Below are 25,274 nucleotides of genomic sequence, written 5' to 3'. Positions count from 1 at the left end.
AGCCCCTTCCTGATGGATAGACCGTCTCTCAGGGGAGATGACGCCTGCTATGTCCCCCAGGTGGCTATAGTCCAAGGATGGAAGTGGCTACAGATCTAGCCTCCTAGGCCACCGTTTGCTCCTCTGGGAACCATAGTATCAGCCCTGCTCTATGTTGCTCTAGAGGCCTGCTCTGATTGTGTCTCCACCCACCGTCTATCAGACCCGGAGGGTGACTGCTGAGCTAGGCCTGTGCTTGGAGTCCCAGGGTGTGGGGAGTCTGAGGTATCATCCCCTGAGTAAACCAAGAGCCTGTCTAAGAACCAGGACTTGGGGGGAGCACCATAGGTGGCCAGGGGATAGTTGCCCCCCTTCCCAGAAACCCTCCCTCTCCCAGAAGCTCCTGGGGGCGTGGCCACAGCGCCCTAGCCCGGCCCTCACCTCCCTCACCCAATCCTGGCAGAGGCCTATGGCCCCCAGCCAGTTTCATGGAGGGGGATGTGGCTGCCACCACTGGGGTGTACTAATGAGGACAAATTCTAGGAGCCTCTCTAAGCCTCTGAATCCTCTTCCTTTCCCAGGAAAATACAGACCCCTCCTGGCCCCTACCGCCAGGGCCCAGGGCTTTGGCTTTCACAGTCTCCATCCAGGCGAGGCTGGCCGCAGATGACTGGATGTCATGATGAGAAAGGCAGGGTGAGTGGGGGCGAGGGCTCTGGCAAGTGCATCCTCAGCCAATCAGCGGCCTGCCCAGCCGGTGGATTGAGTTACAAGCCAGAGATCGCTTTATACTCCAGTCTCTTTCCTACTCCTCCCAAAACTCCATTCATTGGCCCTGCTGAACTGGGTCTGCTGGGCACGGTTTCCGCTCACCTTCTGAGCTGCTGCCTCGTGGGGTAGGTGTCCCCAAGGTGTCTGACGGGGCTGGGCCAGGGCAGAATGAGGGTTCTGGGGGTGCTGTGCTTCCTGGGGTTGGCTCTAGGGGGCTTTCATGCCCTTCACTGGGATAGCACCTCCTGCCACTTGGCCAGGCCTGTCCCTGGCAGCCACTTGGAGTCCCTGAGCTTCCTGGGCAATGATGCCCAGGGACTAGCCCTGTTCCATGCCCACTGGGATGGGCATGGGAGGCTGCAGGCATGTAGCCAGCAGAGTGAACCAGAGCTCACCGCAGCCTTCAGTGCCCTCTGTGCTGGTGAGATCACCCGGGACTCCTTCATCCATACCCCTGGACCTGAGCTGCAGAGAGCCCTGGTCACCCTTCAGAGTCAGTGGGAGGCCTGCCGAGGGCCTGATGAGAGTCCAGCAGGGGCAAGGGAGAAGCGAGCAGCAGGGCAGAGTGGAGCCCCCGGCATGGGGCACAAGCGGGGGAAGAGAGGCTGGACCCTGCCTGGCACGCTGTGGTGTGGATTTGGGGACTCTGCTGGGAACTCCTCAGAACTAGGTGAGCCATTCAGGTGGGGGCTGGGCGGGGGAAGTGCTGGTTTTTGCCCTGGCCTCCACTTTCCTAGGCTGTGTGTCCTTGGGAGGGGGACTTAGCCACTCTGAACCTTGATGTCCTCATCTGTAAAATGTGGGTTACCATAAGTCTCATCATGGGACACTTAAATAAGGTCATACATGGGAAAGATCCTACTCACTCCTGGTAGTCCTCATTAATCATCATCCGAGGGAGGGGGCAGGCTGGGGTGGATCCAGGGTTGGCTGAGGCAAAAAGCTATTACCCAAGAGCTGGCTTTATGGGTACAGAGTGCTCATGAAGTGCATGCCAAGACCCAAAGGTCTGGGTTCAAACACCCAGTTTATCATATCCAAGCTCTCTGAACCTGTTTACCAGGACAATGAAAATGACACCTCCCTTGCTGCTGTGAGCTTGGGTGTGGGAATGCCAGGCACTTGGAAAATGCTCAGTAAAAGGCTCTATTGCTCAGATGGTGAAAAGCACGGATGGCTTTTTTGCACTCTCAGCACAGCAGTCTGTGCATATGCGTGGAGGGCTGGGGGAGGACTTGGCACCCGAGTTGGAGCAGGTTGACATCCTGACAACGCCTCATCATGTCAGAGAGAAAGGTTGCACCCTGCCTGTTTGCCATGCCATTCCATACACATTTATGACCTCAGAGTTGTATTTGCGTGAGAGCTTGAGTCTGCCTCCAGAGCTCCTCTCAGTAAGACATTTCCATGGTCAAGGACCCCTGGGCAGGCTGCCCGGCACTTGAAGTTGCCAACAGAGTCTGTGCCTGGGTGCTCTCTCTAAGCTTTAAAACTGTGAGAGTCCCACAGAGGGAGTCTCACAGAGGGAGCCTGACTGGCCTGAGGCCACCCAGGGCATTTGTGTGAGGACTGGGTGAGAACCAGGTCTCTGCTCCCAACCTCAGGTGGGCATAGCTGGTGTGTGGTGCTCAGGACCCTGCTGAGCTGGTGCCCCCTCCGCTCCCTGCAGGGATCTTCCAGGGCGCTGATCTCTGCTGCCGGGAACATGACCTCTGTCCACAGAACATCTCACCTTTCCAGTACGACTATGGCATCCGAAACTACCGATTCCACACCATTTCCCACTGTGACTGTGATGCCAGGTTGGCAGTGAGCAGGGGGGTTGCAGGTGAAGGGGTGGGGCAGAGCTACCCAGTTTCTTGGTGCAGAGACTGAGCTTCCAAAGAATCCTAAAGAATAAGCCAGCTTGGAGCCCACTGGGTAGGTGGGAAAGCTGAAGCCTGAGAGGAGAAGGGACCATTAGACCCCAAACCACCTGGCTGGTAGTGATTGGGTGGGCTTGGGGAGGAGCCAGATGGCCCTCTGTGGTCCAACGACCTGAGTGCTGGGTCTGGGGCAGGTTCCAGCAATGCCTGCAGAACCAACGGGACTCCATCTCCGACATTGTGGGTGTGGCCTTCTTCAACGTGCTGGAGATTCCCTGCTTCGTGCTGGAGGAGCAAGAGGCGTGTGTGTCGTGGTACTGGTGGGGCGGGTATGTAGCTGCCCTCTTGGAGCCCTTTCCCTGTCAGAGGGGGAGCCCAGGCTCCAAGCCCAGAGAGGCAGACTTATCTGTATGTCTGTCCTCCAGGGAATAAAACCCCATCTTTCCTGTCCTCTTCTCTCCTGTGGGGCACCCAGGATGCAGAACCTTCCCAGGTGCCCCACAGCCCCGTGGGATGAGGGATAGGACTGACAGAGCCTTGGTCGCCATGGAGATGAACCCAGGGAAGAAAGGCTTCTGGGTGGGGGGATTTTGGGTTACCAGTTGCCACCAATTGCCACCTTCCAGGTGTAGAACGTACGGCTCCATACCCCTCGCCCGCTTCCAGCCTAAGACTCTCTACAATGCCTCCTGGAGCTTTGGGGCCACCCCGGTGACATCCAGCCCCTGGAGCCCAGCCTCCAGCAAGCTGAGCCAGAAGCAGCACCCCCAGAAGTGGTCACCACAGATGAAAGGGTCCCAGCACCCCAGAAAATCCAAAGTCACAGCCCTCCAGGCCCCTGTGACCTCCCCCACGCCTGATATGGCCCCCACAGCCCAGCTGGAGGTCACTGTTACAGGCCTCCAGGGGCCACGGGGTGGCCTAAAACATCAAGGTGCGTTCAGAACCTAACTTTGGAAGTTCCTGATGTGAGAAGATTTCTCTGTCTCTCTGCATGTGGTGGGTGGGGGTCCTGTGTTGCTTTCTTTCCAACTCCAAACTCCTCCCAGGGTCTTCCAACCTCTCCCATCAAATTATGCTGCAGCCAGAGGGAGTATTGTAAACCCCAAACTTGACCATGTCACTCCCCTCAGAACCCCCACCATAGCTCCTCTTACATCAGCTGATGATGTCCCAACACCCAGGGGTCCTCAGGCACTGGTCCCACAAACTCTACTCCCCAGTTGAAACTCTAGTTTCATAAACTTCATTGGTTCCTCAAAAGCAACTTGTTCTCTCCCACCTCTGGGCCTTTGCACATGTTCCTTCTTCTTGGAGCACTCTCCCCTCTTCTTCCTCTCTCCCAGCTCCAGCTTAGCAGCCTCTGCCTCCAGGAAGCCTTTCCTGACCACCCTCAGCATTCTGGACCTCCACTACTGTAGCACTGCTGTGTGTGTTTCTGTGTGTGTGTGTTTCTGTGTGTGTGTGTGTGTCATGTGTGTGGCATTCTGAAGGAACAAAGGCATGATGAAATGGAAGGAGTATCTATGTGTGTGTGGTGGAGCACATGTGCTACTGTTTCTTCCGGATGGCAGTGGGCATCAGTGGGGCCTCCCTGGGGGACTGGGCTCCCCTCACCACCACATCCGCCCCCAGGAGCTCACGAGGCCTGCCACAGCTTCCACCACCTAGACCAGTGTGAGCACAAGATTGAACCCCAGGAGACCAAATTCCAGCTGCTCAATAGTGCCCGACAGCCCCTCTTCCACTGCAACTGCACACGTCGGTGAGGCCTGCTTGGAGCCTTGGGGGTGGGCTGCTTGCTACCAGGCACTAAAAAGGGGCACCTAGTTGGCGAGGCCCTTTCCCAGCCTAAGCCTGCCTCTGCCCTCAGACTGGCACACTTCTTGAAGCTCCACAGCCCACCTGTGGGTGCCAACATGCTTTGGGAGCTGCTGGGTATGACCTGCTTCAAGCTGGCCCCTTCACTGGACTGTGCTGAGCCCCAAGGGTAAGTGATGGCAGAGCCAGAAGGACTAGAGGATTTTCCCAAGGGGTGGGCTATCTATACCACACCCCCTCCTTTGTGGGCCTGGGCCGAGCAGATGGGGGCAGGGATCAGGGACCTCTGAGCTTCATTGTCATCTCCCTACCCGATGGTGCCCTGGGTTTAGTTGGCCCATGTGAGTTGCATCTTGACTCTGTCATTTACTTCCTATGTGACCTCACAAGTTGAGTCATCTCTCTAAGCCTCTATTTCCTTACCTGTAAAATGGTTGTAGAAGCCAAGGAAATGGCATGTGTGACACACACAGCTCAAGGCCTGTGGGCATGTAGTAAAATGCTTGCTTACCTCACAATCTCATTTCAATTTTGAGTCTCAAAGCCAGCCCCTTGTTACTTTTCCTATTTCACAGGCGAGGAAACAGGCCCAGACTGCCCCATTTTTGTAGGCAGCCAGCCAGTGGCAGAACCTGGGCCTCTGGGTGTCAGCCCATTTTTATTCTGTCTCCTCCTAGGTGTAACCACCCTTGCCCAGCCCCAGCCCTGTTCCTTTCTGGGCCTCCATCCCTGTCTGCAGAGTAGGGTGGGATCCTTGGCAGCCATGACCACCTGCCCTATTTCTCTCCCCACAGCTGTTCTAGGGGCCCTAGGGCTATCAAGATGCCAGCTAAGCACTTGCAGCGACTTCAGCAGAGGAGACTCCAGCTCTGGGGTATAGGCACAGATGAGGAGAAGGCATGGCTTTCAGAGCACCCAAGAACCCCCGTGTCATTCTACGACTGGTGCCTGCAGCTGACCCAGGCAGCCCAAGGACGCAAAGAGCAGCAGAAATCCTGGAACCAGTGACCTCAGTTCCAGCTTTTCTGGATACCAGATGGGACTTTGCCCCTGGCTTTGCTAGGCCCTGGGGTCTCGGCCTCTTTTCCTTGTGTTAGACTGAAGCTTTTGTGAACAGCCTGGAGGCTGGATTGGGGCGAGGAGGAACAAGGCCCATGCTAGACCACGTCTCCTGCTGTGCTGGGTGATCTTGGGCTGGTGACATACTCCTCTGTGCTTACATGTGGTGTTTAGGAGGCTCATTCTGATGCCCTGGGCTTGGACCTTGTCAGGGAACTTCACTCCAGATGGGAACGGGAAAGGGGTAATTGATTGCAGCAGCCCCAGGAGGTACCAAGAGGTGCATGTAAATCCATGTTGCAGAAGTGAATACATGTCTGAAGGTCCTCCCCAAGGGAGCCCAAGCACCTGCCTGCGGAGACCTGGGGCAGCAGGTAGGGAATGCTTAATACCACAGAAGTGCCTATGTCTGAATCCAGGCCGGGGGACAATAGAGAGTGACTTCCCAACTCTTTTCCTCCCCAGGAGATCCCTTCTCTTAACAGCTGCTATGACCTTCCTGGCCCAGCCCTGGGCTACTTTCTGCCCTAAACCTAAATGCACATCTTCCCTGTACCCTTGAGCAAGAGACATTACTCCCCAACTCTGACCCTTTGTTTCCTCCTTAAAAAGGGGGAGTGTAAACAGCACCTACCTCATAGAGTTGTTGAGGATTAAGTGAACCAATGCTTAGGACCTAGTAAGTATTCCCTCCTTCCAACACATAGCCAAACAACTCAGGTGTCTGGTTTTGAAAGGCTCACACAACTCTGGGGGCCTTAGTTTGCTTACCTGTGAAATGGGGCTAAGAACCACACTGAACTCAGCACCACAATTCAGTGTGTGCAAATTAAAGGAGATATATAATGTATATTGCTGGTGCCTGGTAATTGTCAGGTCTGTTGTACTGTCCTTTAGTCCCCCTTTCTGACTACTCCCACCCCCAGACTGCTAACAAGTTAAGAAGGAGTCGGGAGTGAGGCTTGAGAATTTAATTCCTAATTGTTACCTCCAGGATTGTTTCTCCCCATCCCAGATGGGAGCTAGCTAGAGCTTTGCTGATTGTCACAGTTGAGATGCCAGGACCGAGTTTGGGGGACCCAAGTTGGCCACCCCTGGCCAGAACAGAGTGGCAGGTGCGGATAAAGCTGGAGCAGCAACAGAAGGGAGGCAGGCAGGTTTGCAGAAGATTGGGGCAGAGTGAGAGCCACCTGGGCCCACCTTCCCACCTCACTTTCAGGGACCTAGGCCCCCTTCCTCCAGCTTCTGTTGGCCTTGGGGGCTGGGAGACAGGCTGTCAGTGGTTGGAACGTGTTGATCAGGTCCCCAGGAGCTGCCACCTCCAGGATCTACGGTCTCCAGGCGCAAGGAAGGTAGCAAGCCCAGGCTTTGAGGCACAGATGGTTGGAAGGCCCAGGAGCCAGGCAGCCCAGAGGTCCCCTCACTACTGCTCTGGCTGCCACCATCATTGCACCTGCTGGGGGCCACGTGGGCCAGGCTGCGGCTCTGGGGTGAGGGGCTGCGGCTGGTGCCTCGGCGTTCACGAGAGGTGGGCCGCAGGGCAAGGCCTGGGAAGCGGGCCAGGCCCGGACTGCGGCTACGATGCCGCTTGGACTTGCCAGGGCTGGGGCTGCGGGACTTGGGTGCGAGCAGCTCCAGGGTGCTGTCATCCTCGTCCTCCGAGCTGGCACCTGTACTGTTTGTGCTGCTACTGGCCAACTCTGAGTTAGGCAGCGAGATCTGGGGAGAAGGTTGTCATTGGAGTGCTCCGTTTCCCAGCTGGCCACTGGGGCCTCTTGGAATCACTCCAACACTCCTCCTTGGCAGACCCAGGGAGTTCAGGCTACTTGCAGGAGGTTACAGAGCAGAACGTAGAGGCTGTGGCACTTGAATAGGATTTTTTGGCAACCCTGACCCTGCAGTCTGGTCTACTCACCTGGAAGGGTTCAGTGACTCCGATCAGGATGCTATGGGTGTGGCTGTAATAGCCCAGGATGAAGTCTCCATGGCCCTTGGGCAGTGATTCCTCACTGAATGTCACCTGGTGGGCCCAGGGGTATAGGCTCAGGTTGGGTTCAAGGAGGCAGCCACAGAATCCCCTAAGCTGAGTCCTGAGGCCCCAAGAGCAACGGAGACTTTCTCCCTTCCATCCCTCTTTGAGTACCTGGTAGATGTTCCTGTCCACATCCTCGTGTTTGGCCCAGACATAAGCCACATAGTCCTTGCAGTGACGGAAACCCACCTGGGGTGAGAAGAATCAGGTCTGTGACCCCTGTGGCCTGACCTCAGCAGCTTTCCGGTGTGGCATTGAATTCTGGAGAAGCCCATGGTCCCACCTGGGTACCGGGCTGTTCCTCCAGACCCTTCCTTCCCCAAGTCGCTGACCATCCCCTCCTTCTCACCCGGTACAAGCCGATCCAGTCCCAGGAGCTACGGGCGAACACCATTTCCATGCGGTATCTCACCACCGCCTGCTCTGGCCGCACCCACTCATCTGCCACCTCCAGCCGCACCAGGGGCACATCGTCCCTGAAGGCAAACTGCCCAGGGGCAAGGGGACAACATCAGGGGAAACCCTCTAGTATTTCATGCACCTAGGGCCCTTGGGCCTGAGTCAGCACAAAGAGGCTGAGATAAGGGCCTTTGCAGTCACTGCAGAGACAGGGAAACTGAGGCAGAACAGGTCTAGGATAAATGCCAGGCTTCCTACCTTTTTGCCCAGGGCTCTTTCTGCCCATAGCCTCCTTAGGGAGTGAGAACATAGCTTTGAAGCTAGTAGACCATGGGTTTGGCCCTGGCTCTGCCATTGACAGGCTGAGTGACACTTGGGTGAGTTTCTCAACTTCTCTGAATGCCAGGTCTTCTGGCTGTAAACTCGGATGATCTTATTTAACTCTTGGGGTTGTCCGGCAGATTCAATGAAATACCATTTGTAAAGTATCCCACAAACTTCCCAGTACACAGTAGGTGCTTAATAAATGATTTGCCTATATGCTAGCAAGGGAAACATGATGTACTGGATATTCTAGAGCAAGCTGAACATCTCTGAGTGGGCAAGAAGAGCCCTGAGTAGAAGGTTAGAGATCTCAGTCCATTTCTAGGCTGTAACTAACTTGCTGTGTGACCTCAGGTAAGTCCTTAACTCAGTTTCCCCACCTGTATTAAGGAGTGATTATGAACTTGTCATCAGTCTGTGAAGACAAATTATAACCATGGATACGCTCCTCCCACGGTCACCCACGTGGGTGTATTGCTGGGGTGACAGGTGGCCAGGGTGTTGGCTCCACCTCTGTCCCTCAGAGGACTCAGGTGATGCCAGCCTCAGGCTTTTGTCTTTTCCCTATTTATCTGGTCTCAGGTTTCCCTCCCTCAGCTTCTGGGCCAAGCTGCTCCAGAAAAGCCAGCACATCTTCTCCCTGCCCCTGGGTTCCTAACAACGGGTCTGGCCAAGATGGGCTCTTGGAAATGCTCTCCAGGGCCTTGCAGGGTCAAAACTCCTCCTGAGCCCCATTCTGATTGTGTTGCTTTGGGTAAGAGACTTGAGATTTCTGAGCCTCAGTTTCCCTCACCAGTAAAACTGGGAGGAGAATTTGGACATCTCAGGGCCTACTAAGGCATTCAAACGGATGACATATATAAAGTACCGCACACAGGGTGTGGCAATTAGTAGGTGCTCAACAGGTAACATTTTATAAGGGACAGAGTCCTGGATGAAGAGGGAATGGTCAGGGCAGGGTGCCCAAAGGGAGTAGTTCTCAAGGTGAGGGTTAAACCTCATGCCCAAGCCTTTTAACAAAGGTCACAGGAAGCCAGACATAGGCAGATTTCCTTTCCCAGCTGAAGATATTGGCCAATGTCCCAATGACTGACCACATGACAAACTCACCAGGGAAAACATTCTCTGGTCGGCTGGGCTCCCTCTTATCAAGAGAATCGGAGAGCCTAGAGTTGGGTTTCAAGGCTAGAAAGATGGACTCTACCCCGCTTTGTGGCTGAGCCTGTGTGTGACGTGAGGGCACATGCCTGCTCCACTAGGGGCCTCAGTTTCTCCATAGAAAAAGAGTTGGACTTAGTTTCTCAGGTCCAGTTTTGACATTCTGACATTCTTGCATCCCCCCTTTTTTGGGGCAGATAGGGATCTCAATCCTACACACGGTGCTAAATTATAGTAACTATTTAGAGTTTAGCTTTGTATTTTTTATATCTCCACTTCCCCTCCACATTACTACCTTGCTCTTATAGTACCTGTCATCTGGTAAGATGGTAAATAAATAGTGAATGAATGTGAATGAGTGCTGCATGGGGTAAACATTTTGAGTTTGCTGATATTATTATATATGTGAATTTTAACATAAGTTGCCCTAAATTTTTCTTGGAAGAAGGCAGTTAGAGCTCAGCGGAAAAGGCATGGGCTCTGGTATCAGACTAACCTGGGTTCAATTCCTAATTCTTCCCTTTACAGGCTGTGTGACCCTGGGCAATAGATGTTGTGTCTCTGAGCCTCAGTTTCCTCTTCTGGAAACGGAGATCATAACCCACTCCCACTCTGCCATGACAAATGGGTGCTGCTGAGGGCAGGTGCAAGGGGTGGGCTGTGGAATAATGAAGTGGGCTTGGGGATGTCACGAGGGGAGGATGAAGCCAAAACTCACATGTAGGACGAACTGGGCAGCCACAGGCTTGTGGTCACTGACTGTGTATTCCATGTGGCTGCGGTAGCTGTGCTGGGTCACCTGGAGTCGGTGGCTCTCCTGTCCTGAGGGGCTGCAGCCTCCACCTGGAGCCTTGACCTTCCACAAGATACGGTCTGTCCAGGCTGGCTTGCGCTTCTTGGCACTGCGGTGGGCAGGCATAGCCCAAGCGCGTCAAGGCACAGCCCCCAGACTTACCTTTTGCCCCTCTTCCCTGTCTTATCCAGAAGACCTCAGCCCACATCCCAACCTCATCCCAGTGCTGAACTCACCTGGTATCATATTTGTTAGTACCCACATCAAACTTGAAAGTGGGTGCAAAGTTGAGGGGCCCCTCCTGGAAGCCCTTCAGGATGGGCCAGGTGTTCTTGGCCATGTTGAGCTGTGAGGGTCCAAAAGGGCAGAATTGGACAACAGCTTGGGCAGGGCAGGTGAAAACAAGGACCATAGCCTAGGGTACAGATGTCCTGAGGCACGCTCTGTGTGCTTGGGGGCTTAGGGGTTGTAGGCTGGGATTCTGCACCTGGTCCTTCTCCCAGAGCTGGTGGAGCTTGTCATTGTCAATGGCAAACTTGACGAAGTGGAGGTCGTAGCTCTCGATGCGGAAGTTTAGGTCTCCGAACCAGAACACGATGCTGTTCGAGGATGAAGGTCGGTGGGGTTCATGGGATGGAACACCCCAACCCTGATCTTTCTCCACACCCACCCAGCCCGACAACACTGGATGTCCCTAGCGATGATGCAGTGGGTGGGTGGGTGGCAGCAGAGCCCCAGCCGGTCAAGGAGCAGCAGTGAGGTGTGAGCAGATTTAGAGGAAAGTTAGGTTCAGACCCTCAGTAAGGCCCTGCCCCTCACCTAAGCTCCACCCTGCAGGCTCCGCCCTCATCAAACTTACCCAGCATAGTGTTCCCAGATGTAGTTTGGCCCTGCCTCTCTCCGCAAGGTCCACCCAGGCGGTCAGGTTCCTTCTCGCAAGTTGGCAGACACTCGCCTCTGAGGCCCACCCCTCCTTCACTAGCCCCGCCCAAGCTCCACGTGGCCCCGCCCTGGCCCGTACTCGTGATCCAGGATGCCTTGTGCCCCGGGCCCCTGGAACTGCTGGAGGTTGAGGATGGTTTGGAAGTTGTCCTTGCGCTGCTCCGCCTTATCCATGTGCGCCGGCAGGTGGCAGTTCAGGAAGCAGAGCATGTGCCCGAAGGCCGCCAGTCGCACACTCACTCCACCCTTGTTGCCCTTGAGAGGGAAGATTGGGGGGGGTTATGGGCCGGGCTCAGGCCAGGAGGTGCGGTGAGAAGCAGGGTGTACTGAGGGGCGGGGCCAGCCAACCCATAGAGGTGGCTTGGAGCAGAGCGTGTTCTAAGGCGAGGGGCAGAGCACTAAACTCCGCCAGGACGGAAGGGGGCGGGGTCTAGAAAACGGAATGGGGTGGTGGGTGGGGTTCGGGAGAGGCAGGCCTCAGAATAAGGGGTGGAGTATGGGGAGGGGACCTTGCGGGTGCTGGGCTTCTGTGGACTAATCTATGGCTCCTTTGGGCTCTGTCCCCTTCCTGCCACTCCCGCGCTCACCCAATAGCCACCTAGGCCAGTGCGCGTGCAATCGGTCTGTACGTCCCGCAGGAACGGCAGATGGTAGTACTTGGCGAACAGCAGCAGGATGACGCCCTGCATCCGCACAGTACTCACCTGCGGCGGGAGGCGACCGGGCTGAGGGGCGGGACCCAACCCCAGCTTCCCGGCCTTCGCCATTTCCGGCTCTTAAGGGCTCCTGCAACCTCCCATTTTACAGACCCGGCAACAGAGGCCGAGCAGACCCCACAATGAGTTATGTCAGATCTAGGAATCCAGGGGTCTCCGCCCGTGACGGAGGCGTTACCAGCACGAAGTTGAAAGGTGCCAGCGCGTCCATGAAGAGCTCGCTCCACTGGTCTGTGAAGAACGCGTCCTTGAGCCTCTTGTTGATCATGGAGTTCACTTCCTGCAACCTGGGGGGTGGGATGAGGCTGCCAGGGGTTGGAGGGCGCTCTAGAAGCCCCTCCCATGGGCAAGGGTTTGGAAGGCAGGAGAGGCTGGGGAGGGGTGTCCACACCCCCTGCCCCCTCACCCTATGGCGATCATGTCTGCTCTGTCACTGTCATCGCCGCCACAGCCCAGGTGGAGGAGAGACGTGACGTCGTCAGGGGGCATGGCGGTGCCCACGTTCCACGTGACCACAGTGATCCTGGGGGTGTCATATCGGAGGGGTTACTGCTGGGCACCATTCCCTCATCCTCAGTCTCCCTCCCACGGGGCTCTTTCTAGGGAAATAAACTGAGGCAGGAGTGGGCGTAAGCCTTCAGAAGGAACCACCGTGGGCCCAGTATCACTCTTACCAGACTCCCAGGGGAGATCAATTGAGGCAGGGGTGGGCAAGTCCCTTAGGAGGGGATGCTTACTTCTGAGGGTCCCAAGGGCCCAGCACCCCCAAGGACTCTTCCTTAGAGAGGTAAACTTGAGCAGGGTAGGGCAAGCCACTTGGAAGGATGGCTAGTCTCAGAGATGAAGCCCCAACAATCTTGCTTGGGAGTGCCCCCTCACCAGAAGCCAGGGTCGCTCTTGAAGGTAGGCTGAGCTGACCAAGAGGAGGATGATGACGAGGTCCGTGTAGAAGGAGAGGTGGTGACTGGGGCTGGGATTTCTTGGGGCTGAAGGCTGGGGCTTAGGCACCCACCAGGCCCTGCACCCTGGGTGCCAGGCTTGGGGAAGGCCATCTCAGGGGCTGGGGGTGTACAGGGGGACCGGTTGGGAGAGCGGCTCGGGGAGCGGCTAGGAGACCGGGGTGGCTTAGGTAGAGGTGGGGGCATGGTCTGGGCTGAGGGGGCTCCTGGCCTAAAGGTGGGGGACAGAAGTCCTGGGGAGCGGATGCCAGGCTCTGGAGGGCCTTGGCCCACATCCAGGGGCAGGGTCTGGGGTGGATGGGGCACAACAGGATTCTCAGGGCTGCTTCGGGGGACTTCAGGCCGGGCTCTGAAGGAAGGGGAGATCCAGGGGTCTGGTGGAGTTTGGATCAAGGATGGGGAGCCCACAGGACTGGATGCCTGAGCTGGAGGCTGGAGATGCCCTTCAGAAGTGGGGAGAGGTCTAGGGACTAGGGCATCCCTCAGTTTAGCTGGTGTCCGTCCCACAGAAGCCGGGGCTGATGTCATGGATGCTGGAGCCAGGGTCTGTTCCTGAGAGGACAACAGAACTGGACTGGGCACTGGAGAAGAGTTGGTGGGGGGCTGTGGGGACTGCTCCTCAGATGTCAGGGCCAGGTTCAGACCTGAAGTGGCCAGTGCTGGCTTGGGTCCCATGGAGGCAGGTGGCACCTGCTTCTGGTCTCTGGACATTGGAGCCAGCCTGGGCCCCAGGGTGGCTGTGGGCGGCCTTGGCCTGACTGAGGCAGACATCACCAGCTGCTCCAGGGATGTTGGAGCCAGAACTGAGCCTGAAGTTGCTGGAGGAAGCTTCGGCCCAGCAGAGGCAGACATCACCAACTGGCCCACAGATGTTGGAGCCAGGCTGGAGCTACGACTGGCAGGAGTTGTTTTCTGCCCTCCAGAGGTGGACAGTGGAGCCAGGATGGATTGAGAAGACGCCAGGGCCAGCCTTGGCCCCTCTGAGGAAGGTGGCAGAATGGCTCGTGGCCCCATAGGTGCCAGAGCCAGCCTTGGTTCCAAGGGTACTGGGGTTGCATTCTCCTTGGCTGGGAGCTGTAAACTTGAGTCCACCTTGTAGAGGACAAATTAAAGACACAGGGTAACCCTAACCAGAGGCTTGGGCCTCAACTTCTGTATAGACACCAGCAGATTCTATCTAGCTAAGAAAGGTACATCTATCCAAGGAAGTTCTTCCTAATTTCTCATCTCAATCACTCCTGTGCAAATCAGCTTCTCTTTCAGAGGATACAGGACACAGAACCTATCCCCTACCTCAAGTCTGACATCTTTTTCAGAGATGGAGAAACTAAGACCCCAAATCAAATGAGGCAGAGTGTGAGCCTGAACCTTCCTGGCTGGCACCCACTTCCTGGCCAGCCTGGAGTATTGGGTGTATGGAGCCAGCTTCCCTGGGCAAGCTTCCTGCAGTCCCCGCTGCTCCCCTGGTCAAGGGCCATTGACCTGACACTCCATATGTGCCCACTGGCCACGCTATCCAGCCTGTTCAATACACCTCCCTTCCTCCACAGTTCCCAGGAACCCTCAGGTTTCCTCCACCAAACACTTCAAACCTTGGTCATAGCCCTCTCTGTCCTCCTCACCCATTCCTAGAGCTCCACGCAGGAGCAAGAGCTTGGGGCTGAGAATTCCAATTCCAGCTCTGTGTGACCTTCGGCAAGCACCCCTCTACCCAGGGCCTCAATTTCCCTGTCTGTAAAACAAAGGAACCTGGTGAAGAGTCCCTGGCCACACCTGGTTCCTGGGAAAACTCAATCTCATATTTTTTGCATTTATGAGCCCAACATTTGCTAGGATTCCATCTGAATCCTGTGGAATAGTCCATCCTCACCAAGTGTGATTCTAACATTCAGAGCAAGTCCAAAGGCATCACACCTCTCTGTGCCCAGTTTGTACCCTCTTACCCTCTTCACCCTCTCCCCAACCTGTAAGGAGAGGTAAGCAGATATCCTCTTTTTGTCCAGCAGGTAGAGTGAAGGCATGGGGCACTGTAGGGACCTCCTCTCCCTTCCCCATCTGTCCTGTTTCTGATGCCCCTGTCTCCAGAAAACAAGATAAAATGTCCTTTCCTAGGGAGGGCAAAAGAAGGTTTATACTTACTCTGGGATAGTCCCATCCCGGCCTCCAGAGATGCAGTCTGTCTGCATCCTGTGTCCTTCTCGGTTCAGAGAAACTGAAACTCTGCCTCCATCTCCCTCCCCAAACTCAGCTCTTTAAGGTTACATTTTGAGTATTCTCCTTGGCTCCAAGTGTCCCACTCTGCATTCCCCTCCACCACCAACTACCACACGGCCTCCAGCACTAACTTAGACATCCCAGATGTCACAATTTTAGTCTTCAGAGACAAGCCTCCTCATTTTGCATTGGCTCAGAGAGGACAAGCAACTTGTCCAAGGTCACACAGCAAAGCTGGAGCACAGCTAGGTCCCCTAACACCCAGTCCAGTGCTCTCCTGGGGGCTCCTGGAGATAGCTAACTCCGTTTCTCTCTGGGTGTTCCATCACTGCTCCTCAAGCCCCAGGGTGCCCTTTTCACCCAGCCCTGCTCGATGGGCAGAGAAGAGTACCAGCCCCTCAACCAGGGGCACCAGGGTGCCTGCAGTGAGTGGGGGTGTGTGGGACCAAAGATCAGGAATGGGGAGGCTGGGTTTTAGGGCTCTTACCTTGATGGGTGCTCCAGTTTGGGAAACCCCATGTGGCATGGGTAGGGGGCCCAGGCCAGCCTGGGTCCCTGGCCTCCTGCTGCCACTGCTGCTGTGGCCCTCCATGTCTGCAGCCCTCGGCAGCCCGGGCTCCCTCAGGCTCTGGCTCCAGCTCCTCCGCTCCTGGGGACCAGTGATGTCATCAGCCGTTTCAACCTGCTGAGAATTTAAAGGCACAGGCACCCACTTCCCAAACCAGAGGTGGGCAGGGCAAGGTAGCCTACACCCTGGAAACTCTTCAAGCTGGCTGCTGAGGCTGGAATGGCCATGGGGGTGTGAGGAAGTGTGTCCATTGGCTTGGCTTGGATCCTAACTGGCAGCGTGGAAGAAGCTGTCTGTCTGCAAACTCCCCTCCCACCCCCCTCTGGCTGGCCCTTGCTCAAGGGAGGGGCACTGACACACCTGAGGGTAAGGTAGAGACAAGTAGCTGGGAGGTCAGTACTCTCTTTATGGCCTCAGGAACACCTGAGTCCCTGCCCCGATCCTGTGACCTTCCTGACGCCCTGCCAGCTAAGGACCTGCCTTGGCCCCCACCCTTGCCCCATTTTCAGGTCTTAGTGCCCGCCCCCTGCCTGGCTCTATCCTTCCCAAACCGAAGCCAGACACTCAGGCTCCAGCCACTGGAGTCCTTTCCCATCTCAGTCTCAGCACTGGCCCCTCCTCTTCTGCAGACACCTCCCTGCCTGCCCTAGGATGTCCCCACAGCAAGGCTCATCTCAGCCCAGCTCCTCTCCACTTTTCTCTCTCCTATACTCAGTGGGTGTGGTTTGGGACAGGGACATATTCAAGGTCACTTGGTAAGCTAGGGCAGTTTCCTGAGTTTCAGTGAGGAAAGGGAGTGCCCTCAGCAACTTCCTATGAGCCAATGGGCTGTCTGGAGGAAGGGAACTTGAGTGGAGAAGGGCCAGCAGTAGGGGAACGGACTGGAAGGAGGGTCAAAAACAGGCCTGGGAGCTCCTTTGGCCAGGACCCAGCACAGGACCTTGTCTCCAACAGGCCTAGCGAAGTGTTTGTTGAATGAATGAATGAATGAATGAATGAATGAATGAATGAATGAATGAAAAGACTGAGTGAGTAACAAGATTCAGGGATGGCTATGGGCTCTCTACTTCTGCATTCTTATTCTCACTCTTTTCAGCTAAGCTGTCCCTGAAATCCCAATTCCTCCTGAATTGCTGGATTGCTTAGAGTGATCTTACTCAGTTTAGGCAGAAAATGTTTAGAGTTTTGTGCCCAGAGCTCCTTGCTAGTCAACAGTCATCTCTGCATCTTCATAGGCCTGTGTGGTCCCCTACATGAAAATGATGTGGACAGATGCCACATTCACTTCCCCTGGATGGGCTTCTCACCTCTGCTTGACTGTCTCTGGGCCTAGTCTATGTTTCTAGGCCAGCAAGTCTGTAAGGCTGGAATTTGCAGAGGGGAAGACCCAGATCATATCAGGGCCCTGGGGTAGAAAGGTTTTTGGACGGTGATGGTGGAGGTGATTGTAGTAGTAGAGATGATGATGTACGTAATTATGATGATAGAAGTGCAGGGCTGGCAATGATGGGGGAGGTATTGCAGGTGATGGTGATGGCCATGGAGGAGGTGATAACAAAGGTACAGAAGTTGGAGGTGGTGGAGATAGAATGAAGGGGTGGTAGTAATGTCAATGAGGGTGATAGTAAAAGTGGAGGAGAGATGGGTGCAGAAGAGGTGGTGGGGTGTTACATTGATGGACGAAGAGGTGGTGGAGGAGTTGGAGGTGAAGGTGGGGGTGGCGGTGAGGGAGGAGGTGAGAGTAGACATGGTAGTAGCACACAGGCCACCAGAGAGGGAAGGAAAATTTGAATTTACCTTGTCCAGCCCTCTGACCTCTATTTTACAGATGAGAAAACCGAGACTCCTAAGAATACTAGGCTTCTGATGCAATCCTGGGAGAGATGGGGGGCAGATCCAGGTCCCTGGGACCAGTCCTAAGCCTCAGCCATTGGGGCCGGTATAAGGGCATCAATGCCCTTTGAAAGCCAGGCAAATGTCATGCAAATGACTGTGCAGAGGGCTCCTATGCCCCAGAGAGTCAGCCCAGGATTTTCTATCATCTCCCCTCGCTGAGCTCAGACCCTGCAGGGAACTTTGTTTCTAGCCCTGTCACTGACTTACTTCAGAAGGTCACTCAGATTCCTGATTTGTGTAAGGGAACTAAAAACAGTAGATACAAATCTCCTAAGGTTGCTGTGAAGATTCAATAAGATAATACATATGGAGTGTTTAGCACAGAGCCTGGCACAAGTAAGTTCTCAGTAAGGGCAACTGCCCTGGCGTTCTCATCAATATCATCATCTTCATCATCATCATCATCTCTAACCTGCCCATTGGGTAGATGCTGAAACTGAGGCCCAATATTATTGTGTTCCTGGGGGGAAGGGTCTCTGGAACCTAGACGTGGCCTTACCAGGGAAAGGGAGTGGTGGGGGGCGGACCCTGGTTGAGAAGGGAGCAGGATAAGAGCTATATTTGAGCGCCTGGTGTGATGACTAAGGAGGTAGATAACAGGCTCTGGGGCTCAGGGTGGCAGGCCGGGGGCAGCTGCCAGGGAGCACCGCCTCCCTGTGCAGACGGCTGGCTCCCTCCCTTCCTTCACGCCAGGGGTTGGTGTGTACCGAGGCTCAGGGTACAGCTTGTCCAGCCCCCTTACGGAAATGCTTAGTGCTACCCTTCAGGCTGTTTGGGTCAGGAATAGGAAAGCATTGGCGGATTATCCTCAGTTACTCTTCATAGAACCCTGGGAGGTTGGTAATAAGATCCCCATTTGACAGAGGAAGAAACTGAGGACTAGGAATTACACAGTAAGGGACAGAACATGGAGCTCCCAAGGAGATAGTGGATAATTCTCCCCCACAGAGGTGACTGTTGAACCCCTTCTTTGAAGGGGAGTCTTCCAAGACAAATGGAATACAAATTCCATTTGGTATTGCCAAATGGAAAAGAGGAGAAATGCCCTGGGAAGCAGAGGGAGCAACAGGGGCAAGATTGTGGAGTGTGGAAGGTTCTGGCTGTGAAAGGGTGCAAAATTTGGACATAAGGCCTCACAGCCCTTTGGCTCAGAGTAAATATACCATGAGCGGGTATATACACCTTTCTCTATCTTCCTCCTCTTCTGTGATCCACCTCCCAAGGGCTCCTGTGAATGATACGTAATGGCACACAAGGATCTGTCCTTCCTTTCACTCGCGAGCCACTCTGACCCAGGCCCATGGTGAGGGAGGTCATCCTGTGGCCACTATTTGAGAAATGTCTTAAGATGTAAAGAGTGCTACAGGTATTAGGGAAGGTGGAAAGGCAAGGGTTAGGGAGGGCTTCCCAGAGGAGAAAACATACAGGACATGGGCGAGCATTTCTCTTTCTAAGACTTAACTCCAGGGTTCCTTACTGGTACCAAGTGCCACATGTTGTGTCTCTGTCCCCTTGTTCTCACCTACTGCGGCAGGTGTCATCTTTACCTTTTGTTTTGACCCTCAGGAAATGGGCTCAAGGAGGAGTGACTTTCTCAAAGTTACACAGCTGGGGCTGAGCTCAGGCATCCCCCCTCCCTGTCCTCAGCAACCCCTCCTCCCAGGCAGCCGGGCACCCGCTGTCAGCTGCTCTGAAGCGAGCGGCTATTTTTATTCTGGTGCGAGGGGATCTCAGGCAGCAGAGCCATGTAGGTTAGAAGGCTCTAGGACACCTGGCTTCAGCAAGAAAGGAGAGGCTTACTACAGGGACATAGCTTGCCTAGGGAATCTCAATTCTTGCAGGCCAACCTGCCCTGGGTTCCCATATCTTCAGAAACTTTTTTACTGGAGCTCAGAACAGAGCATACAGCCAGACTAGCCCTGGCACTGATCCCAGGTCCAACTTGAGCCCAAATCTAGGTGTTAACCGAGCCCCAATCCCATGCCAAGACACTCTCTACCTCTGCTCTAGATTGAGCTCATGGCCTGAGATTGAGCTCTGGCTCTAGTCATATACTGAGCCTGATTCAAGCCTGACCAAGGCTGATCCCAACTTGAGACTTCAATTCGGGACCCAGATTGAGCCCCAATCTAAGCCTAAGCCTGAGCCATAGTCACAGACTGAAGTCTAAACCTTGTCTAGACTAACCATGATTTTAGACTGAGCCCCAACTCCAAGTTTAGACAGCTCCAATCTAGTCATTAACTAAACCCTGAATCTGGTGGCAGACTGAGCCCTGATCTTGTTTATAGACTAAGTCCTGAGCCTAATCCATTGATTGAACCCTGATTTCAAACTGAACTCTGACTCTGGGTCTCACAACTCTGGTCACACACTAACCCCTCAGCTCAGACTGTGCACTGAACCTGGTCAAAGACTGAGCCCTGAGTATAGTCACAAACTGAGCCTTGATCCTGGTCAGAGACTGAGGCCTCAGCCCAATCATTAACAGAGCCCTGACTCCAGCCCCAGACTCAGTTCTAAACCTGGCCTTAGGCTAAAGGCTGACCCTGACCCTGTCGGAGCCTGAACCCATCACAGATTAAACCCCAAACCCAGCTCCACCTGAGGAAGGCCGCTGGCCTAGATTATAAACTGCCACATAAGGGAATGGATTATGAGCAGAGATCCTAAGCCTCCCTTGGCTGCTGATGCCAGAATGTTCCTGGTAGTATTGTAGCCAATGTCTCTACCACTGATTCCACTGGCTGGCTAGTCAACCCTCAGCAGCCAGGCTGTGGCCTCTCCAAGCTGTAGCGTCCAGGTTAATGTAACGAGAGTGGTTTGGTGGCATCTATCCAGTGAACAATGTGGACCCATAGGGCATTGAGGTTTTGTTCTGTCAGCAAAAACACCACAGGTTCCATGGGGCCTCTGGCTTCAACTACTCTAAGGCCTTTGCTGGGGTGTGGGATGGGGTAGAGGGAGCCCATAGCACGTGCCCCATTGTTTTTGTAAACAAAGCTTACTATTTGTGTGTAAGTAATAGATATTTATTATAGAAAATACAGAAAAAAGTGTAAGGGAGAAATAAATTTACCTATAATTTCATCTACCAAGAAATGACCTTTTGACTTTTTGAGTTGTTTCCTTCTAGATTTGGTTTTTGGTCTGGACATATATATTGACATATACATATTTTATAAAATCAGTTGGTTACTCTTGCTGCCGTAACATCCATTGCAGCCCATATATTTGTTAGCCTTCAGGAATGAGTTCCAGTTGGTTAAGCCAATGAGTAATTCCCTTTCCTCCAGCCACACGACTGGTTCATGAATGGACAAGTGAGATATAGGAGGCTTCTGCTGAGGGCTTTTGGAAAAGAAAGCTTGTTTTCTTTCCCGAGGAAGTAACCCCAAAAGATGATTTCCGCTTGGTTAGATGTGAATGAAGAAGTCTGCGGTCCTGGTTAGTGCTGGCGGCCATCTTGACACCGTGTAGGTAACCGGCCTAATGATAAGCTACCACTATGGAAAGAAAATGGAGAGTTTAGGTGACTTTATCAATTGGATCAAACCTTGCCTGAAGCCCTCCCTGCAATTAGACTTTTTTGTTATTTGAGCCAACAGATTCTCTTTATTGTTTAAATCAGTTTAACTTGGGGTTTCTGTGGTTTGAAGCCCAGCACATCACAACTCCCAACTGATATTACTATTTCATAGTATTTTTTTTGTATTGTATACCATAACGATGAACATTCTCCATGTCATTCAACACTATGCTATGTCACTTTAAACAATTGCATTGTTTTCTATCCTATGGAGGTATCATCATTTATTTAACTCATTCCCTGCTGTGACATGCTTAAATTGTATCTCCAGGTTTTCACTATAATAAACAGTGGTTTGATAAACAAGCTTTACCTAACAACGGGTCCCCTCTCTGATGATTAGTTTGGGTGAAGTTCTGAGAATAGGAATGACTGGGTTGAAGAAATGTTTTTAGGGTTTTGATGTGTTGAGTCAAACTGCTCTTCAGAGAGCTTGCATGAATTCACTCCCACAGCAATAAATAGAATGTTAGACATAGCCTACCAAGTCAATAGTCTGGACAGAACTAATTATATTTAACAGTGTCTTCATCTATTTATAAAGAATGATATTAAAATTAAAAAGTAATAATAGGCTCTAAACCTATTACATCTTTACAATCAAGTCAGTTAATGGAAGGTAGAGGGTATGAGCAAAGGGCTCAGTGCAGACCCAACATCCATTAGGCTCAGTGTCTAGGGCTCACAATACTTTTAGGGGTCCATGAAAATGTTCTAATTTCTTTTAAAATAAGAAGAAAAATATATAATAATGAATCCAACCTGGATTATATTCTTTTGGTCAAAGCAGTTGTAAAATCTAACATTTAATATGTTTTCTTAATGGAGAAAGGGGCCCAGAAAGGCAAAAATGCCTAGGGTCCATGAAAGTCATAATGCAGCCTTGGTTTGATATTGAGAAGGATTCTGAGTCCTAATCTAGATTCAGTGATCAATTTGCTTTGTCTGCCTTAGGCTTGAAGAGGGGAAGTGGCATCCCGATCTTGTCATCTTTGGTTTGGTGAGATGAGCACAGAGACGTTTCAGGTTCAAATTCTAGATCCACAACTTAATCATTTTTTACCTTCTGAGCCTGTTTCCTAACTTGAAAAATGGAGTTCGTAGGGCCTTTAGGAAGTAAGGAATGAAATAATGAAAACTAACGCTGTGCCAGGTACTGTTCTAATACACTTTACGGGTATTAACCCTTTTATTCTCCCAGCTCCTACAGAATACATAATATTCCTATTGCCACAATGTCTGTTCCAGAGAACTGAAACCTTAATCGGAATTTCATCTAGAGAGATTAAAAAAACAAACACGGATTCCTCAGGCTGACTCAGTTTCCCCGACTTGAAGTTGAGTGTCTGGCCCAGAAACTCTCCTGTTCGTCCGCATCCCTCCCGCGCCCCCTACAGGCCTGAGGTAGCACTGTCTGGCCTCACCCAGCCGGAGCGTCCACGCTCCGGCAGGGGAAGCGTGTACACTCTCGGGACTGGGAAAGTAAACGTCTGAGGGCCAGAGCGGGCCCTGGGGCGGAGACCCGGAGCTGGGGGAGTGGTTCACCGCGGAGCCGGGCCTCGCGCGGGGGCGGGGGTGGGGCCAACCCGCTGGGCCAGACGTGGCGCAGCAGCCGGGTGGTTCTCTGGTTTGCGGGTCTGCTTCGTCCAGGTTCCAATGCGCATTCCGCTGCCTCCGCCGCCCCTGCTGCTGCTTCTGGCGGCACTGGCGGCCGCCGCCACCACCTTCCGGCCCGATTGGAATCGTCTGCACGGCCTGGCCCGAGCCCGAGTAGAGGTGAGTGCGCCGGCCCCTAGCCCGGGATCACCGCCCCCGACGCTTGCGACCCCTTAGCCTAGTAACCACCGCCCGCTCTGGTTCCAAGACTCTCCCGACTCCCAAGTCCCCATTGGCTCTGGGGCCATCCCTCTCAGGCTCCAGCCGCAGCACGCCCCAGCACCCACCGTGGAAGCGGGAGACACTCGATCTTGCGGCCTGGAAATCCGAACCCCCAGATACATTTATCACGTCCCCTAACTCTTCTGGCCTAGGACTCTCCCAAACCTTCCCTCTGGAGTACAACTTCCCATCCCCCCATCGCTCCACTTTTTTCGGGAATTTCTTCCCCACCCCAGTTCCAGATGGTCTCTCTCCCGTTTCCTGGGGGAGGGAACACTTTCTGGGCGCCACCCCCACCATACAGGAGCCAGGGATGGAGGCTGGGAATTGCTTACCATACTCCGCAGCAGCCTCCCACCGCGAGGAAATTCCCCGTTAGAGTCCCTGTCTTGCTGTGTGACTTGGCTCATCACAGACCCTCTCTGGGCCTTAGCCCGCTGTCTGACAAAAGGGAGGCAGGAGGAGGAGGGAGGACTAGAATAGGTGGTTCTGGGGTCTGGGAAGTGCCCCTCTTCCCTCAGGGAGTGCACGGAAGGTCCCTCCCATCCTCCCAAGCCCGTGAAGCAACCAGATGGTCTGTAGGGCTGGGCCACATGTGGCAGGGAGGGTCAGCTCTGCGTGGGTAGGGTAGGGACCAGATGGCAGGTGCTCTGAGGGTGCCAGGGCAGTTCTGAGCTGTTTCCTTCTGGTCAGCCCCACCCTGAGGTTCTAGGGACCAAAGGCGAGGCCCAGGTGAGGAGTAGGGTGATCGTTTCTCTTGGGCATTAGGAGTTAACAGTAAGGTGTGCAGGGAAGAGCCCCAAGGCCTGTAAGTGCCCTTCAGGTCTTTGGCCTTGCTCTTTTCACTTGGGATACCTAGGTCTGTTTCCCCATCTGTACAGAATTACCCCTTTTGCCCACCAGGGGCCTTCATCTCCACATTTTGGTTACTGCTGTTCTGGAATTACCACAACCTGACCCAACTCAGAGATGAGGGTGAAATGGCCTTGGAGATGTGGCTGGGGCTGGTGTGGGGGACTCCTGACCTCTCCCATTTTGTCCCCCTACAGACCTGTGGGGGATGACAGCTGAATCGCCTGAAGGAGGTGAGTTTGAAGAATGGGGTCCCCAGCTCTATCCCCCCCCCCCCCCGACAATTGGGGGGTGGGCAACATGGTCCCAATGATTGGGTGTGGGAGGATCTCTGGGCTGGAAGGCAGGAGCTTGCACCTCACTCGCTGTGTGACCTCAGTGGGCACATCGGTACCCAGAGGGGTTTGGGGTCTAATGCTCTGGTTTCTCCCTAGGTGAAGGCCTTTGTCACCCAGGACATCCCATTGTAGTATCCTTCTTCAGTTCTGGGGGAGGGAGGATGAAGAGGGAATCTGCAGTATCTCCTCCCACTTAACTTCACAGATAGGATGACAAATAGTTTTCATCTGACAAGTGAAATTGATTGGTAGTGGCTGCCCACAGAATTCCAAGGTGGTCTCCAAGTTGGGTAGGCAAATGAAATTGTCTAGTGAGGACTGCCAGATACGGGAATGGAGGAGGGCCCTTTACTTCTTTGGATCCTAACTTCCTCACGTGTAAATGGGGATACCTGCCCTACCTCGGTAAACGAGGCTGTGCTGTTCAACATCAGCAAGTCCCCAGGAGCCCTCACCTGCCCACTGCTACTCACCTTGACACCGTCTTCAGCCACAACCTGGTAATGAAACACCTCCCAGGGGCCGACCCAGAGCTTGTGCTGCTGGGCCACCGCTCCGAGGAGCTGGAGGTGAGGCTTTGGGAGGCGGGAGGGGGCCGGGGTGGTAGGCGGGACCCCGCGCGCTGACTTAGCCCCTCCAATGCAGCGAATCCCACTCAGCGAAATGACCCGCGAGGAGATCAACGCGCTGGTTCAGGAGCTCGGCTTCTACCGCAAGGCGGCGCCCGATGAGCCTGTGCCCCTTGAGTACCTGCGGGCGCCCGCTAGGCCCGCAGAAAGCGCTCCGGCCCGTGCAGACCTGTAGGTCCTGGAGTGCGGCACCCCCTGCCTAAGCCCTGGGGACAGAATGAAGCGCTCAGCGTCCCGGGATCACCTCCCTCGCTAAGGGCCGACGCCCCGTCCCCTAGCAGGCAGGGATGGAGTTGGGGGCTCTTCTCAATTCCCCTTTATTACCCACCCCCCAGCTTCACTAAATTCCCTTACGTCTTAAATGAGAGTCGACTCCTTTCTTGCGGGTAGGGAATAGGAGCCCCCCCCCCCAGTACTGCCGGCTCCCCAAATGCCTGGATGCTGGAGGGAGCACCTGGGCACACCTTGCCAAGCTGCCCTCCACTCAACACC

General features: G+C 54.1%; 3 protein-coding genes across 8 annotated transcripts; 2 read left to right on the top strand and 1 right to left on the bottom strand.

Annotated features, from left to right (window-relative positions):
* Window positions 1-918: 918 nt before the first annotated feature.
* On the top strand, window positions 919-6,343 carry PLA2G3 (phospholipase A2 group III; the record flags this gene model as incomplete). The annotated part of the gene is made up of 7 exons (XM_081037793.1): window positions 919-1,420; window positions 2,420-2,559; window positions 2,817-2,944; window positions 3,242-3,549; window positions 4,251-4,380; window positions 4,489-4,605; window positions 5,231-6,343. 7 exons carry the CDS (start codon window positions 919-921, stop codon window positions 5,442-5,444), a joined length of 1,539 nt encoding a protein of 512 aa, XP_080893919.1. The 3' UTR covers window positions 5,445-6,343.
* Window positions 6,344-6,451: 108 nt separating this feature from the next.
* INPP5J (inositol polyphosphate-5-phosphatase J) lies at window positions 6,452-16,248 on the bottom strand. 6 transcript variants are annotated; one of them, XM_081037518.1, is made up of 13 exons: window positions 15,520-16,248; window positions 12,739-13,910; window positions 12,266-12,382; window positions 12,038-12,146; window positions 11,731-11,847; window positions 11,223-11,398; window positions 10,689-10,800; window positions 10,438-10,547; window positions 10,127-10,310; window positions 7,877-8,014; window positions 7,639-7,716; window positions 7,411-7,515; window positions 6,452-7,214 (listed from the first exon to the last, which is right to left on the bottom strand). In XM_081037518.1, the coding sequence occupies exons 1-13, from the start codon at window positions 15,622-15,624 to the stop codon at window positions 6,711-6,713; spliced, it is 3,027 nt and encodes a 1,008-aa protein (XP_080893644.1). In that variant the 5' UTR covers window positions 15,625-16,248; the 3' UTR covers window positions 6,452-6,710. The 6 variants fall into 6 exon arrangements, with proteins under 6 accessions (XP_080893644.1, XP_080893646.1, XP_080893647.1 ...); XM_081037520.1 differs by having other exon boundaries at window positions 12,739-13,370; window positions 15,520-15,677; XM_081037521.1 differs by lacking the exon at window positions 7,877-8,014 and having other exon boundaries at window positions 12,739-13,370; window positions 15,520-15,677.
* A 6,238-nt stretch (window positions 16,249-22,486) lies between these two features.
* On the top strand, window positions 22,487-25,144 carry SELENOM (selenoprotein M). The gene is made up of 5 exons (XM_081037774.1): window positions 22,487-22,861; window positions 24,013-24,048; window positions 24,250-24,284; window positions 24,644-24,722; window positions 24,799-25,144. The coding sequence occupies exons 1-5, from the start codon at window positions 22,742-22,744 to the stop codon at window positions 24,955-24,957; spliced, it is 429 nt and encodes a 142-aa protein (XP_080893900.1). The 5' UTR covers window positions 22,487-22,741; the 3' UTR covers window positions 24,958-25,144.
* Window positions 25,145-25,274: the final 130 nt, after the last annotated feature.

This window comes from Rhinolophus hipposideros (genome assembly GCF_964194185.1).
Source record: "Rhinolophus hipposideros genome assembly, chromosome: 24".
Taxonomy (NCBI): Eukaryota; Metazoa; Chordata; class Mammalia; order Chiroptera; family Rhinolophidae; genus Rhinolophus; species Rhinolophus hipposideros.
The sequence above is the reverse complement of the archived record's forward strand: the minus strand, read 5'-3'. Positions and strand labels throughout refer to the sequence as shown.